The 17,264-nt window shown below is 44.9% G+C and overlaps 1 protein-coding gene and 1 long non-coding RNA gene across 9 annotated transcripts in view; one reads left to right on the top strand and one right to left on the bottom strand.

Moving 5' to 3' along the window:
- Positions 1-17,264, bottom strand: part of LOC309362664 — a 40,176-nt gene that overhangs the window by 15,993 nt on the left and 6,919 nt on the right. The gene's annotated exons all lie outside the window — the stretch shown is intronic.
- EFCC1 (EF-hand and coiled-coil domain containing 1) overlaps positions 1-17,264 on the top strand; it is a 63,553-nt gene that overhangs the window by 42,744 nt on the left and 3,545 nt on the right. For 2 of the 8 annotated variants that reach the window (XM_081898318.1, XM_081898320.1), the window contains exons 4-7: positions 2,101-2,236; positions 5,494-5,659; positions 12,020-12,178; positions 16,610-16,679. In XM_081898318.1, the coding sequence (XP_081754444.1) occupies positions 2,101-2,236; positions 5,494-5,659; positions 12,020-12,178; positions 16,610-16,679 (531 nt within the window). The remainder of the gene's footprint in view (positions 1-2,100; positions 2,237-5,493; positions 5,660-12,019; positions 12,179-16,609; positions 16,680-17,264) is intronic. The other 6 variants (XM_081898319.1, XM_081898323.1, XM_081898321.1 and 3 more) reach the window with 4 other exon arrangements.

The following is a 17,264-nucleotide window of genomic DNA, read 5'->3' as shown; positions in this document are numbered from 1 at the left end:
CCACACACAAAAAAGACTCTCCTCCGGCTGGTCAACTAACCTCTGAAGGCAGGAACACCCAGAGAAGGGGCTCTGATGTGGTCTTTATTATGCTGGAAGTGAGACCTTACTGTTGTCAGTTGACATTGTCCATCTGCTGTTGTCAACCCAGCCCTTGCAGACACAGTTCTACATTAGATTCTCATTATTTCATTGGGTTCCTAACACTTTGCCTTTCCAGTTGGGAGCCTTATATTCTCTGTGGTTTCAGTCTCTTTCTGCAGATGGATCAAACTAGCACATTTTTTAACCTGAAATGTAGAAAGATGCCATGAATATACATGCACATCAAATTCCTCGGCTCTGTCTTAATGTTAAAGAGAGGCATCAAGTGTCAAACCGGCATAGAAAGTAAAAGGGAAAAACACCAAACAGGCTCGTTAAAGCAGAAGCCCCGTCTTGCTCAGCCAAGTACTGAGCAGCGGCAATGCAGGTGACGGCTGACGGAACTCATTCTTTTAGCATATGTGGCAAGAGATTCATCTCTCGAGAAGAAGGCTGTTTGTATTTCCCTAGCGACACGTACTGTGATTAACGGAAAAACCTAGCACTCCAGTTTGCAAAACAGCTACTTGCGATGAATGTGTGAGTAATGGCCAGCAGCACTCTTCCAACTCCAGTCTGTAAGGAAATCCATGTCTATAAAGCAGGCAATTATCTTAATCCCTCAGCCTATTTCTTTCTCCCTTGTGAATACACCCACGTAGCCGGAATTGGAGTGACGCTACCTAAAAGCTGCAAGCCTCTCCTCCTTTGCGAGCTTCTGTAACTTGACAGCATTGGAAAAAATCCGGTCCTTCCTCTGTGTCCCCACTGCGGAAGCTCAGCTTCACACCCTGCTCACCACTTGCTGGCCCCCCTGCTGCACTGACTTTTCTGCCTGCTCTTCTATTGCCTCACCTTAATCCTCTTACCTCTGTTCAGCATTCTGCTGCTACAGAACATAGGAAGCTTCATTGTACTGAGTCAAAGCCATCGGTCCGTTTGTTGCACATTGTCTACCTTGACTGGCAGCAACACTCTAAGGTTTCAAACAGTAGCATTTTCCAGGCCCTATTGAGAGATTCAGGGATTGAATCTGGGACATTCTGCATGCATGCAAAACAGACACTGTACCACTGAGCTTCCAACATAATTCCCTTCTCTCATCACTCTGACTATATCACTTCATAAACCCCTACGCTGGCTCCTTATCCACTACCAGATCCTGCACAAGCTTCTTGTTCTTATCTTTAAAATTCTCCATGGCCTTGCCCCACTCCTTATTGTTATTTTATCTGTTTGTTCTTATATGCTGACTTTCGTTGCATTTAGAGGGCACTTCCGGACATTTCATTTCCTATTCATTTTTGTGCTTTACATGGCCTTTCACATACTGCAAAAGCAACCTTTGGAAATCTAGTGGAAGTTTAGTGCTCGTTTTTGTGTTAATTCGTGTGCTTTTTGGGAGAGCTAGTTTTACAGTATGTTTCGGATCTGGGGGAAAGGTTGGTTTATATGAAAAAATGAAATATATATATATATGAGAGGATGGGGACAGGATGTGATGGCCGTGGGCAGGGCCAAGGACTAGGATTTGGTCCTATACTGGAAAAGGGCTGAGCGGGGATCCATTCACAACCAGGAAGCGTTCTCAGACTCTTTTTGGCTTGCCACTAGTAGACTCTGATGCAGAAGTTGACACAGTATTTCACTTCCTCCTGAGCAAACTCCACTGTAATAAATGGGAATGGTACTTTAGTGTGCCTTCCATTCATTTGCAAAGGGCTTAGAGGCAGTTTCAGACATATTGAGCCAACTGTTCTTAATTAAGAAAGTGACAAGAGCTTGGGGTGTATTATTATTATTTTTTATGTAACAGAGGCATCATTTTGGCTAAGTCTTCCCAAGGGGAAGTTCTCTTCTATCTAGCAATGAAACTTTTAGCGTTTCTGCCAATTATTCATTTAAGATTACCCACTTGATCTTGCTTAAATTGAATCTCATTTGAAACTACTGTTTGAAGAAGGTGTTACGGTGAGCGCCACTAGATTTTAGGAAGAGCTTGTTCTTTGTTTCCAGGGGAAGAACAAATGTTTCGTTCTGTGGAAGGCCAGGCTGCTTCTGATGAAGAAGAGGAGAAATGGTCAGGGGAACAGCAATCCCAGGTGGCCGAAGTGAAGAAACTCCTCGCTAGACTTCCCTGTTGCAGTAGCGGGTATGTCCCAACGAGAGCTTTTGTAGGACACTTCTTCATTGTTCGAGAAAGCTACTGGTGGCAATTAATAATAATAATAATAATAATAATTTATTATTTATACCCCGCCCATCTGGCTGGGCCCCCCCCAGCCACTCTGGGCGGCTTCCATAGAAACCAGGAAACACTAAAATATCATACATTAAAAACTTCCCTGAACAGGGCTGCCTTAAGATGTTTTCTGAATGTCAAGTAGTTGTTTATCGTTTTGACATCTGATGGGAGGGCGTTCCACAGGGCGGGCGCCACTACCGAAAAGGCCCTCTGCCTGGTTCCCTGTAGCTTTGCTTCTCGCAATGAGGGAACCGCCAGAAGGCCCTCGGCACTGGACCTCAGCGTCCGGGCAGAACGATGGGGGTGGAGACGCTCCTTCAGGTATACTGGGCCGAGGCCGTTTAGGGCTTTAAAGGTCAACACCAACACTTTGAATTGTGCTCGGAAACGTACTGGGAGCCAATGTAGGTCTTTCAAGACCGGTGTTATGTGGTCTCGGCGGCTGCCCCCAGTCACCAGTCTAGCTGCCGCATTTTGGATTAGCTGTAGTTTCCGAGTCACCTTCAAAGGTAGCCCCACGTAGAGCGCATTGCAGTAGTCCAAGCGGGAGATAACTAGAGCCTGCACTACTCTGGCGAGACAGTCTGCGGGCAGGTAGGGTCTCAGCCTGCGTACCAGGTGGAGTTGGTAGACAGCTGCCCTGGATACAGAATTGACCTGTGCCTCCATGGACAGCTGTGAGTCCAAAATGACTCCCAGGCTACGCACCTGGTCCTTCAGGGGCACAGTTACCCTATTCAGGACCAGGGAGTCCTCCACACCAGCCCGCCCCCTGTCCCCCAAAAACAGTACTTCTGTCTTGTCAGGATTCAGCCTCAATCCATTAGCCGCCATCCATCCTCCAACCGCCTCCAGGCACTCACACAGGACCTTCACCGCCTTCACTGGTTCTGATTTGAAAGAGAGGTAGAGCTGGGTATCATCTGCATATTGATGGACACCCGGGGCAAACCCCCTGATGATCTCTCCCAGCGGCTTCATATAGATGTTAAAAAGCATGGGGGAGAGGACGGAACCCTGAGGTACCCCACAAGTGAGGGCCCAAGGGTCTGAACACTCATCCCCCACCACCACTTTCTGAACACGGCCCAGGAGGAAGGAGCGAAACCACTGTATAACAGTGCCCCCAGCTCCCAACCCCTCTAGACGGTCCAGAAGGATGTTATGGTCGATTGTATCAAAGGCCGCTGAGAGATCCAGCAGAACTAGGAAACAACTCTCACCTTTGTCCCTAGCTCGCCGGAGATCATCAACCAGTGCGACCAAGGCAGTTTCGGTCCCATGATGAGGCCTGAACCCCGATTGGAAGGGATCCAAATGGTCCGCATCCTCCAGGCGTGCCTGGAGTTGTTCAGCAACCACACGCTCAATCACCTTGCCCAAGAATGGAAGATTTGAGACTGGGCGATAGTTGGCCATACTGGCCGGGTCTAAAGATGGTTTTTTAAGAAGCGGTTTAACGACCGCCTCTTTCAGCGGATCTGGGAATGTTCCCTCACAGAGGGAAGCATTCACCACCCCGCAGAGCCCATCGCCCAGCCCTTCCCGGCTTGCTTTTATTAGCCAGGATGGGCAAGGATCAAGGAGACAGGTGGTTGGTTTCACGCGTCCAAGCAGCCTGTCCACATCCTCGGGGGTAACGGATTGAAACTGATTCCATGCAACTTGACCAGACAGGGCTCCAGCACTCTCCCGCCCCAGCCCTGCTCCCACGGTGGTGTCTAGCTCCTTCCGAATATGAGTGATTTTATCTGCAAAAAACTTTGCAAAATCGTTGCAGGAGATCTTGGGGTCTTTACAAGGCCCCGGTGGTAAAGGTGGTTCCGTTAAATTGCGGACCACCTGAAAGAGTCTCCTGCTACTATTTTCTGCAGATGCAATAGAGGCGGTGAAGAAAGTCTTCTTCGCCGTCGCTATCGCCACTTGGTAGGCTCGACGTTGAGCTCTAACCTGTGTCCGGTCAGATTCGGAGTGAGTTTTCTGCCAGAAGAAAACCACGGGGCTGTCCGGGCTCCATGCAATCGGAGAGGGCGCTTCGGAGCCAGACAGTCAATAGCCCTGGTTAACTCCGCATTCCAGCGGGCCACCAGGGAATCAGCTGAAAGGACATCAACTTGGGATAAAGCATCCCCTACCACTCTCTGGAAACCATTTGGATCCATTAAGTGGCGGGGGCGGACCATCCGAATTGGTCCCACCTCCCTGCAGAGGGGAAGGGTCGCGGAGAAGTCCAGTTGCACCAGGAAGTGATCTGACCATGGCACTTCTGTATCGCAGGTACAGTTGCATTTGAAGCAGAACATGCAATATGGTTGTATCAAATCAAAAGGGTGGTAGTACACTGAGTACATCAGTGATTATCCCCTGTAGTTGTAGAACATATGTTAATTAAATCCATCCGATTCAAGTAGATGTTAGGGATGAGAATGGAGCTTCCCACACTGCTTTCCCTGGCATCTACAAGGTTCAGATGGTAAATGAAATTAATCTGATTCAACGCCAGAGAGTAATGCCAAGCCCTATAATATTAGACAGCATAGCAGCGCGTTCGGGGAGAACTGTGCATGCAAGCCAAGGTGTCTCTGCAGCTTCCACTGTAGTCACTCACGCAACTCGACAGGCAAGCTGACCTTAAACACGAAAACCAGCTTGCCTGTGAAACCCTGTGAGCTGCTGCTGTAGAGAAACTTCAAAGATATCTTCAGCTTCATGCCCCATGCCCCATTGTCTAAGCACATAACTTTCTGGGATTGCAACCACAATTGCAATCCACAATTTGGTGAAGAAATTCTTTTAAATACAAACAATTTCTTATTAGTTCTAAATGCTACATTTCATTAGCAGAATTCTTTCTCATGGCCTATTTTTCATGATTTCAAATGGTGGAGATTTCACAAGTAATTATTATTATTATTATTATTATTATTATTATTATTTTATTATTTATTAAATTTGTTAGTTGCTTTATCTTGACCAGGACAACCCAAAGGCATGCTTTCATTTCTTGCCTATGCAGTTGAATCCTGTTTTGTTTCAGAAAGGGATTTTGTTCCCAGGGGTGCGCAGTTCAAATATTTTATGCTGTGCAACGAAGGGCATTCATTTCTAACTTTATGAAGCTACAGTGGAGAAACACACAGTCATTGGAGTCTTTCTGCCCACAGGTGTGATGACACAATTCTGAAGAAGCTGATGGCCTCCTTTGAGAACATCAGAAAGGACGACCGTGAGAACACCATTGTGGAACTAGTTAAGCGACTCTCAAAGTTAACGGAACAGCTTGAGATGAAAGGGCAAGAAGTGAAAACACTGGGAACAAATATGGAAGAGGTAGATGTGTGTGTATTATGCCCTTTGGTGGGTGGGGGGGAGCAAATGCAGTGTGTCACTGAAGACTGGCTGAGATCCAATAGAGTGCATGAATATTGCTGATCTCCTTGTTTTGTCTCTGATCACAGCTTTTGTCAGAAGCGACCTCCAAAAACCCTTCACATTTCAGGAGTTTTTTTGTCAAACAAGTGGTTTCAGCTGGAGGTGCTCAGAAGCTCTGCTGTGCATGTTCACTTTCTGCACAGTATCGGGAGCAGCTGGCAGAAAGGGACACCAGGGCCACACCTGGCTTCCCAAGTACCATTGCGGCTTACCAGGAGGGGTGAGGTGGCGGGGAGTTCGGTGAACTGGTGGAGCCAATGCAGCACTTCTCCCAGTGCATCTGCATTGTGCCAATCTCCCAGCCATCCCTTCCATCACCTCTCGCCTTTGCCCCCTAGTAAACCACAGTGATGCCAGTGGTAGGAGGAGAGGTGGATGCCACTCTCTCTCTGCTGGCCGCTGCACAGCCCTCTGGATCACAGCCAATGCTAATCTCTATTTCTGTCTCTTTCTCAACAAGACTCTGAAACGCGTAGGGCACTATCTAGTGAATTAGATCAGCCAGCGCAAGGACAGAATCTGCCCTCCCTCTCTTCTCCAAGAGAAATTCTCTCTGCACACACACCCTCCCAAATCTGTTTCCCCAACTCTTTTGGAATAGATTTGGGGAGGGCACAGGGTGTGGAGGGGAGAGAAGAGGGAGGGGAACGTCCATTGCACAAGCAGAAATCCTTGCACCAGTGTAACTGTCTTGCTGGATATCACCCACATTCTCTTACGACATCCTCCATAGCTTGCTGGCAGAGAGTTGTTGCGTGACACTGTCCTGCCACTGTGGAGTGACACAGTATATATTGGGAATGTATATTTGCATGTAGATACAGTACATGTAAATAATAGCTTCAGCAAGAATGCAATATGAGGCTGCTTCTGCCATGTGTAGGTTGAAGCCCCAAGCCCAGTTGTCTGTCCAGTCTATGCTGATTACTGTTAAGAGGCAGATTCCATGCCTCAAAAATTGGATGGAATGATTCAGTTCTCAGAATTTTCAAATGATCTGTGCATCTTGGACTATGTGTGTATAATTTTATAGTGTAACAATTATGATATTCCCCCCCCCCCATCAGTAAATATCAAGCATCTCTGAACCTGGAATAAAATCTAAGAGTGGGCTGAAATAGCCTCCTACTCAATTATACATAAAGCTTTTAAGTTAATATAGGAATTACTGCCAGACTGTCACTTTCTGTAGGCAGTTTGCTAAAACTGTACCTAAATGGCATGGTGTGCTCTTATTTATGCGTTCAAAACCGTACCTTTAAAGGCCGTTCAAACAAATGAAGCACAACAAAGTTCCCTTCAGCTGCAGGCCGGCCAAGAGTAACAGCCACACGTATGGATCAATAATTGATCCAATCTAAAAGTACAAAGGCCAGGAGATGAAAAAGGTTGTTAACTTTGATTCCTTTTTAAGTATGCTCCAGTACGTAGCAGCAGTAAATTCAAAGAGCTGTCCTCCAAAGAAAGAGCTTAATGAAGGTGTCAGGTCATAAATGATAGATTGAAGAAAACATTAGTAAATTTTGAAGATAAGTTGATGCTTTACCAAGCCGAAAGTGATAAAATATTGCCAGTGGCATAGAGACTAATACGTGGCTTTTGCTAGACAAATGAATCAAAAAGTGGAGTTGCTTTCATCCACCAAGAAGATGCCTAATCTTTATATAGGCAAAAGCAATTGGGCATAAAAGCTGCTCATACACAAACACTATCTTTGCATGGAGGAACCATGGTCATGTAATAATGTCAAACCATGGTTTGGTGGTGTGTGAATGGACCCAGTACTCACATGTGCACATCCTCCTCCCTCCACCCACCACACTCTCATTCCCTTCCTCAGTTCCAATCTTGCATTAAACCATAGTTTGATGTGGCATCCACAGTGGGCAATCATGGCCAAATCAAAAGTGAAAGAGGGGGCTAGAGCGGGAGAGGGAATTAAATGGACTGGGGCTTTGATCATGTAGCACCAAACTAGGGTTCCATTATATCAGAACCAATCAGTTGACTTTATTTCAAAATGACCTTAAAGGTAAAGGGACCCCTGACCATTAGGTCCAGTTGTGGCCGACTCTGGGGTTGCGGCGCTCATCTCGCTTTATTGGCCGAGGGAGCCGACGTACAGCTTCTGGGTCATGTGGCCAGTATGACAAAGCCGCTTCTGGCAAACCAGAGCAGCGCACGGAAACACCGTTTACCTTCCCGCCGGAGCGGTACCTATTTAAATACTTGCACTTTGATGTGCTTTCGAACTGCTAGGTTGGCAGGAACAGGGACCGAGCAACGGGAGCTCACTCCGTCGCGGGGATTCGAACCGCGGACCTTCTGATCAGCAAGTCCTAGGCTCTGTGGTTTAACCCACAGCGCCACCCATGTCCCATGGATGGACCTTATGCAACATCAATTCTATATTCAACCATATTGTAGAGCTGCAATCCAGAAAACCAATTTTTAAAAACTGTGTGCCTCCAATGGCTGTTGGAGGGAATGTGCTTTTGGTATTTGGGAGGAAATGGGAGTGCGGTAGTAGTCTAAATAGCCCTTTCTAAGCCTTGCATAAACCTAAAGGTGATAATCTGGATTGTGCTTCAAAACTCTCTGTTTTCCAGTGGCAATTGTGATGTAATAGTGGCTTTCAGAGATGCCCATTACCAGCGTATGTGGATCCTAGCCAATTCCAATTGCACTTCTGCCACCAGGACCTTTAAAAATCTGTAGCAGCAACCATGATTAAAAGGATGAGAAGCATTACCATCTACATCCAGCCTGTAGTGTTACATAAACTTCAAAGAAAATTATGAACTTGTGGCTGCAGCACAGTTTGTACAATAATTACAGCACCATTCAATAGCATTGATCAAGGAGAAAACAAGCTGTGTGTGTCCAACATGATAAAGACCCCGAGTTGCTTTGTGGAATTTCTTCATTGGTTCTGAAAAGGCAGGTAGCAATTAGCTTCTTGATAAGCTGAGGACTAGTGGATACTTGCAAGAGAGCTCGTAATTGCCTTTGTTTATCTGTTCCAAACAAGGAGAAACAGGCGGAGAATAGAGAACACTGTGGAATATTCACACAGTCACAGTAAGCATGTGTCGAATTGAAGCTCAAGAGATCTGACAGCGTGGCTAAAGAGGGACACAATTTTTTGGTGTGTTGTCCTGTCAATTGCTTCGCGTGAAGCAAATGCAGTCCTCCTGGCCTCTCTGGCTGGCATTTGGGACTCTGTCCAGGCCAGATCCTTCTACATACCACCCTATCTGCCTCTCCTTGCTGGGGACAGGAGAGAGATTCAGTTTGAATCAAATCTATTGGATTTGTACTCTCTGAAACAATACGCAAACCAAACCAAAACAATCCATCAAAATTCACGCATATCCAGGTTTTGCTATGTAGTTCTCCAACCAATGGCGTGTGTGTTTGTGTGTGTGTGTGTGTGTGTGTGTGTGTGTGTGTGTGTGTATGGGAACATTAGTGCACAGGAATGAATATATTACTTTAAAAACTCACAAACATGCATCCTATTAGGAGTGATTGCTTGCAAAAATGCGTACGTTAGTCAAAAATGTGTTTATTAGGATAAATATGCACAAGTGCCGTGGAATTTTCATGAGAGTTTTTTTTTGTTTTAAATGAAAATTTTCTGCAGAAATGTGGAGAACTGATTTTAAGATTTGAAAAATGAGAAGCGAGAGAACCAAAACAGGCAGTCTTGCATCCCTAGTCCCTGCCTACCATTGTGGGCCCCAGGAGATGGTCCATAAATGTGAGAACACATCCTTTGGTCTGAAAAAGGTTCCTTACTACTGTTTTAATGGATAGAGGGAAATATAGACTTTGAAATGGATTCTGGATTTGGGGACACCTCTCTTGTAATGTGTCAGTAGTGAATAGGAAAATAACCTTGCTAGACCAAGTTGGGGGGAGGAGTGCAGTGAAAGTAATCTACCGCAGAGTCACACTGTTCTTGGGAATCATAGCTACTTCCCTCCCTGGAGGCGAATCTGATACAGACAAACGCTGAGGGCAACTATTTGTTTATGTGTTTCAATGCATTGGAAATGCATGTGGAAATGGGAGTGCAGAAATCACTGTTTGGCAGATGTCCTCTACCCATGCTGCAGATTGACAGAGGAGCTGAGAAGGAGCATTTGCCCTAGGCTAAGACATGGTTTAACAACCTTGGGGGGCCTGTTAGGCACATTTGACCTGTCACAAGGTTGATTTGGAGCTCTTGTGCAACCAACATGGTTCCCCTCCCCACCTCACTCTAAATTGGCCTTTTTGCAAGAAGGGAAGTGATGAGGAAATGCACTGGAAAGCCTGGAACAACAGTTGTTTGATGCAATGTTGTCTAATCTTCCTGCAAACATACCTGTGTGTGGGATTCAACTGATGAGCCCCACTAGTGGAAGCCCACACAAGGATTTATGCTAGTGCAAGGGGGCATACCCCCTCTCTTCCCTCTGTGCTCCTGTGTTGCACAAATTGGCTCCACAAGGGTCAGGAGAGCCCCTAAAACAACACAGGGGAGTGGGGAGATCATTCCATCTGGCAAGCTTAAATGCTTGTGCTGCTTGAATTATTACCACGGTACTATGTGGGATACCTCCTCTTATAAATGCTGAATAAACAGCTTGTCTGGAAGTGTCCTCATTAAATAGGCAAGCTGTCACAGTTTTGGGGAACATATTTCTCCTTTAAAAATAATAATGACAGTATTGCTTAAATAGAGCACAAACTGGTCCATGTTCAAGAGCATTGCCCCATGATTAGCTGCTAAACTGAATGGAACTTGTGACCACACAGAAGATTCAAGATGAAGCTTGTGTGTTGAATTACAGTGGTACCTCGGGTTACAGACACTTCAGGTTACAGACACTTCAGGTTACAGACTCCGCTAACCCAGAAATAGTACCTCGGGTTAAGAACTTTGCTTCAGGGTGAGAACAGAAATCACACGGTGGTGGCGTGGTGGCGGCGGGAGGCCCCATTAGCAAAAATGGTACCTCAGGTTAAGAACAGTTTCAGGTTAAGAATGGACCTCCGGAACGAGTTAAGTACTTAACCTGAGGTACCTCTGTATTCAGCGCCAAGATTCAGTGGCTCTGCTTCCTGCATTGTAACATTAACACTGCCAACTGCACTTACCTGGAAATAAGCCCCATTGAATTCACTAGGACTTACTTCTGAGTAGGCATGGTTAGGCATGTGCGCGTGTGAAGGAAATGAATATTTTGGTGACAAAGATGTTTACTTAGACCCAGCTGGGTGGAAGTGGGTATTGACATGACCTTCAATTCAATGAAGCCCTTGACTATGTTCTTAAAAGAAAGAGGCAACCAATTCTAAAGTGCATGTTTAACTTGATCACACAGGTGGTCCCCCCTGAAGTTAATGTATATGCCAATATTTTCTCTCCTGCTAAATGGTTCATACACTTAAACTTTAAGCAATCAAAAGTGTTTCACAGGAGTGCAGTGAAGCATGTGTTTAGTTAAGTAAGGGCTTTGCAAAATACTAATGGCTCAAGGAGAATGAAAAACACCAGCTGAGATCTTGATTTTATTTCTGCTACAGCGGAACCACCAGGCATACAGGTGCACTAAAACCATGGGACAGAATTGGTGGTGGAAGAGGTCAATCCTATCTGTATTGCTTCCTTTTGAAAATATATGTGAACCTACAAGGCACACTCAGAAAACCTGAAATCCCCAGACGATCTTGGCTATGTTAAACAGCCCATGAAATTCCCATATTCATTCATTCATTCATTCATTCATTCATTCATTCATTCATTCATTCAATGTGTATACCACCCTTTATCAAAAGATCCCAGAGCGGTAGACAACATTAAAAACACGTTGCAGAACATCCATGATAAAAACACAATATAAAGCATACTGACACGCAGCCTAATAATAATAACAACAGTCCTCTCCCAAATACTTTTACAGGCCATAGATTATTTAATAGCCTGGGTAAAGAGGAATGTTTTTGCCTGGTGCCTAAAGACATATAATGATGGTGCCAGGTGAGTCTTTCTGGGGAGAGCATTCCACAATCAGGAAGCCACCACAGTAAAGGCCCAGAATGCGGATCTTTGCCTTTACTTCCTACTCACTATGTCCTTTAGTGACACTTTCCACTTGGCAAAATTAAGTTCATGTTCATAATGGGCATTTACCGCTGATTAAAGAGTTGGGGAATACATTTAATGCTTGTGCTCCGGTACTTTTCATGTCATCTATCGTTGTCCAGATGAAAGGCCCATTGCTAGGGGAACTGCAGCAGAAGTTGGAGGAGACTGAATTGCTGAAGATGGAGATGCAGATGTTGGAGACAGAGAGAGTAAGGCTGTCCCTGGTGGAAGAAAAGCTCTTGGATGTTTTGCAGCTGCTTCAGCAACTTCGGGACCTGGTATGGCAAGAAAATAGTGGGAGGTAGCTGAGAGCCTGGACCCTGACCCTCCGTATGGATACACAACCTTGTATCTTTCCATGAGCTTTCCATTAGGTGGCCACATCCAGTGTCATTTTGAGTTTGCTGCAGGAAAGCTTGGCAGCGCATGGCTGCATTAGGAAATGACAGCCCAAACATCCAGATGAATAGCTTTCCCATCAGAGATATTCATCCTCTCTCTCTCCTAAGGAAGGTTTAGGTCTGAGATTGCTTCAGATTGATCTAAAAGAACTGTTAATCTGCTTCCCCATTCAGAGCAGTTGATACCAGGGCTTGAGAGTATTTGATTGGTGTGTCTGTGCAGAGGGAAAGCTTCTTGCGAGTAGCTTTCTTAACAAGGCTACTTCATGCGAACTGTCGTAGCATCACAGTTAAAAGACTGAGTTGCAAATCAGGAAGCCCTTGGTTTGGATCTCACCTCTGCCATGAATTTGCTAGGAGGCCTTAGGCACTCTTTCTCAGCCCCCACATATAATAATACTGTCTGACTTTGCAGGGTTGCTGTAAAGACTGCAACTAGTTAACCCATGCGAAGTGCTTTGAACACTTAAAGCTGCTATGCAAATGTTTAGTGTGAGTGGGGCAAAACTATACATTTGGAGAAGACCCAAGTCTGGGAAAGTGGGAAAGTGAACATCCAAAGAGGGGAGGAACTTCTCATTGCCTTTGAACCACAGGGTTGTACAGCTGGAAGGAATCACAAGGGCCCAGCCCCCTGCAATACAGGGATATTTTGTCAATGTGGGGCTCAAACCTACGACTCTGAGATTAAGAGTTTCGTGCTTTGCCAACTGAGCTATCCCTGGCCCAAGTTATTATGTGATTTAGATGGAAGGAGCAATAGACAGGGAAGGAGTTCTAAATCTTCTACCCCTGCTCTCCCTTCCTCCCATCATTGTTCTCCCACCCACTCCAAGCACATAAGGAGTGCAGGGAAGAAGAAGCAGTTGAAGGGGGATTGCACACCCCTTTGATACCTTGCACGGAAATCAGCATTGTGAGAATCACAACTTCTCCAACCCTGATTTTTTAAAAAGCAGTAATAGTGGCTTCATCATTAGCACAACCATGGAAATGCTAGACCTGATCCAGCATCAGTGCTGTACAAACATGCAGGAAAAGGATGGTTACAAGATGGGAAAGTCTGCTCACTTTCCTATTTTATTCTTTTACATGTCTATATTAAAAGGTGGGTAATTGGCTTGATCAGGTTGTAAGCAGCTAATGTTATTCCTAAAGATTTTTTTTTTTAAGAGAGAGAAAGAGAGATATTGATTTATGTGCTAGACAGGAGCTATGCATATCATTTTTAAAAAGTGTTTTAAAGAATAATGGAAATATCTACACAAGCAAGGAAGGGAGCCTTCCCAAAAGGTTATATGAATGCTCATGTGAATACATGAATTGTGATATACTTGGGGGTAGGGGTAGGAAATCAATAAAACTTTTAAAAAATTATCCAGGCAGGCAAGTGAGTGGGTGATCTCATGGGATAATCTGTGCTTGGGATAATTTGCATGTAGAAGGTCCCAGATTCAATCCCAGGCAGTTTTGACCAATGTACACATTTTGCAAGCTATTTTACCTAATGTAGCACAGTTGGTATGTTAGTTGCACTACTACATTCATTTTTATGCACACTTACTTGCAGTGTGTGTATTTTTTATAAGCACTGGTTGGAGATCTGTGTCACAAAATATGGAATTTTGAAGGATGATTGTGTTTCAGTTCTCATAATTGTTTCAGGAAGTGCAAATATAACAGATACGCCTCTAAATTCAAGCTGAATCGAACTTCTCCCCATCCCTTCTCTGTGCACAATTGTTCCATCTGGCAGGCTGAAATTGCTTGTGCTGACAGAACAGTAGACACAGCATGGCATGGATTTCCTCCTTTAGTGGAACGGAAGACACATGTATTTCCCTGAAAGCATCCTAGGGCATTTAGTGATCACATGATTTTAGTTTCACCTGTTAGCACATCAAACATATAGCAAGCTGTACAAATATTATATATACAACAAGACGTTAAGGGCAGATCATTTTAAAAAGTTGCTTTCCTTGATTCGTAGGACTGGAGTCATGGTGACTGTGAGAAGCAAGGTCTTTCAAAACCATTTCAACAAAGCAAATGGACCTGCTCTGGATCTGCATCTGGAGTTCACTCCTCTTGCTTTTAAATGCATGCAAAGCTGTTACTTATTGTGAATGTGATTGACTTGATGATTGCTTTATCATGCTTGAAATATGCCTCCGTGCTTCTGGAGGCTCTCCAGAGTAAGTGTAGCTTTTTTCTATTATGTTAACTCGCTGCCCGGCTCGGCCGAGCCTTCATATCCTGAGTGTGGCAGTGCTTGCTCTTTGGATCAATAACAATCCCACAAAGGATATGCTATTAAAGCGCCATGACTGATTATGATTGGCAGAAAGCACTGCTGCGTTCTGTGTCAGGATTCTGTGACATGTCCCTCATTGACCGGCAGTCTCACTGAAAGTCATCTCGGCTTAGCAGACGATCCATCAAGCAGTGTGTCACACCACTCTGAGAACAGTGTCATGAGTCCTGTATGCTGTCATATATTGTAGCTCAAGATGGTGATAAGATCTGTCAATGAATAGGGTGAATTACAGCACCCTGGGGGAAGCACACAGAATGCCCTCACATTGTTAGGGTCTTGGGAATCGGTAAGGCTTTTGTTCTCTCACATGAAACTGAATGGCACTCTTGTAACCCTGAGGGAGAACAGTTTCATTTCTTGCTTTCACTGATGGCTATGAATATTTGAAGATGAGGGGGGCTGGGGGGTTTCTAGACACCAAAGCTGCCTTCGAGAGGACTTCTGTGTCCTGAAAAATTCCTCACTCTCATGATGTCCAGTCCTTGGTTCTGTGCCTCTATTGCTGCCTATGACTCATGTATTTCTGCTTTTCACTCCTCTGTTATCTCAGTGCCAGCCAAAATACAGTGGTACCTCGGGTTACAGACACTTCAGATTACAGACGCTTCAGGTTACAGACTCCGCTAACCCAGAAATAGTACCTCGGGTTAAGAACTTTGCTTCAGGATGAGAACAGAAATTGCGCAGCGGCGGCAGTCGGAGGCCCCATTAGCTAAAGTGGTGCTTCAGGTTAAGAACAGTTTCAGATTAAGAACGGACCTCCAGAACGAATTATGTTCTTAACCCGAGGTACCACTGTAATACAGTTTGATCACATATGGATAAACTATGTTCAGATATCCGTTGTTTCCATCCATCTGTCTCGAGAGACAATGGAAGAGTGCGCCATCGGGGGTAAAGTCAAACTGTTGGAGAGTTACAGTGCCTGCTGTGGCTGTAGAGACCAAATGGGAGAGACATGTTTTATTGCAGGTGGGACAGATGAAGGTGTCTGGTTTCACTGTTACAGATGCACCATGGCGTTTCTTCTCTCTGCACTGCTCTCAGCTGTCATTTCTCCTCTGGGCACTGCTGTGGATATACAACCTGAATGTCTGTCTCCAGGCACTCCAGTTGTCTGCAAGGGATACCCACAGTGGGGCTGATGTTCCAGCCTTCATGTCACATTTGCAGACATCTTTGTAATGCAGAGTTGGTTTGCCAAGAGGCCTGGTACCTGAAGCCAGCTCCCCATAGAGCATGTCCTTGGGGATCCTGCTATCTTCCATTCTGTGTACATAACCAAGTCAGCAGAGATGTCGCTGGGAATGTGGGCTTGGGAGAGCACGTCTTTTGTTTGAGACTCTGTTCTGCCATGTAGTGCCCCCAAAACAGGTAGCAGGTTGACACGAGAGGCCTCCTTATATATACTTTACAAGTTTTACAAGTGATGTGGTAGGATAAACCCTCATGTGCACAAAACTCATGTGCTGGGGCCATATGTGAACTGGACTCACTTATTCCATTGCAAATTGATATGCTATCCACTTACACATTTGCTTAAACTGCCATTAGTATTATGCCATTAGCCCACAATCACTTTGAATGCTTTTTTTATTCCATATCCTCTGCTTGCATTTTTTGTTGAGTACAACCATGTACCCAGGTGTGTCCATGCATCATTGCATAGGTACTACCCTCTGAAACTGCACTCTAGAATTTATCTCTTGGTCAAAACATGACAAAGTATAAAAGAATGCCAAAAATAAATCATGTTTCTGCCAGTTTATAGTTAGCAGTCTTTAGCTTTTTGTAAGGAAAAGGCACAGTATAGATCTTTTAAATAAACAAAATAATGAATATGAGGTGGGGGTTTTTTTGAGTTTCCTTTTTAGTTTAGGGAGACCAAGTTTCATTTTTTGTTTAGGGATTACTAATGTGCTTTCTCTTTAGAAGTGTGCATATAAGCCTCTGTTGAAGCTAAATGTTCCCTAATATTTTGTGTTTTGAAGAACATATCTAAGTGCGCCTTGGGGAAAATCTTACTGAGCACTTTGGAATCCTGCTGTGACCCAGAACATGGTAAGCAAGTAAAGCCATGCACAGAGAGCCTTGCCATTGGGTGTCACTGTCCATAGAGAGGCCGCCTAGAGCAGCAATTTGGAGGGGAACATGCTTTTGCTATTGCAGTGGATTGAAGAGACTTTTCATTCCAGCACTGCCTGGTACATTCTTTTGTTACCCAGAAATGGCTAGGGAAGGTATGGGGAACCTGTAGCCATCTGGATGTTGTTGGACTCACAACTCCCATCATACCTAGCCAACATGGCCAATGGCCAGAAATGGTGGGAGTTGGGAGTACAAGAATATCAAAAGGACCATAATTTCCCCATCCCTGAGATAAAGAGAAGATGTTACACTCTTGAGAGTCAGGGATAGGTCCAGTTAAGGAAATTCATCTAAGCACCTGCTGATAAGCATGGTTTTCTATGAGCTCAGGCATTGGTCAAAGGATAGAACTCATAAAGACCCCCATGACTGTTCTCTGATAGTTGGGCAAGAGAAAAGGTGAGATGGGTGAGCAGCTATTAGGGCTGTAGGAAGGCAAATGAGGTAGCAACCCTGGTAGAGAAGGCACCACTTCCTGTTTTTGTTTAGAGGGTCAGC

This window comes from Podarcis melisellensis (genome assembly GCF_964234715.1).
Source record: "Podarcis melisellensis genome assembly, chromosome: 2".
Taxonomy (NCBI): Eukaryota; Metazoa; Chordata; class Lepidosauria; order Squamata; family Lacertidae; genus Podarcis; species Podarcis melisellensis.
The sequence above is the reverse complement of the archived record's forward strand: the minus strand, read 5'-3'. Positions and strand labels throughout refer to the sequence as shown.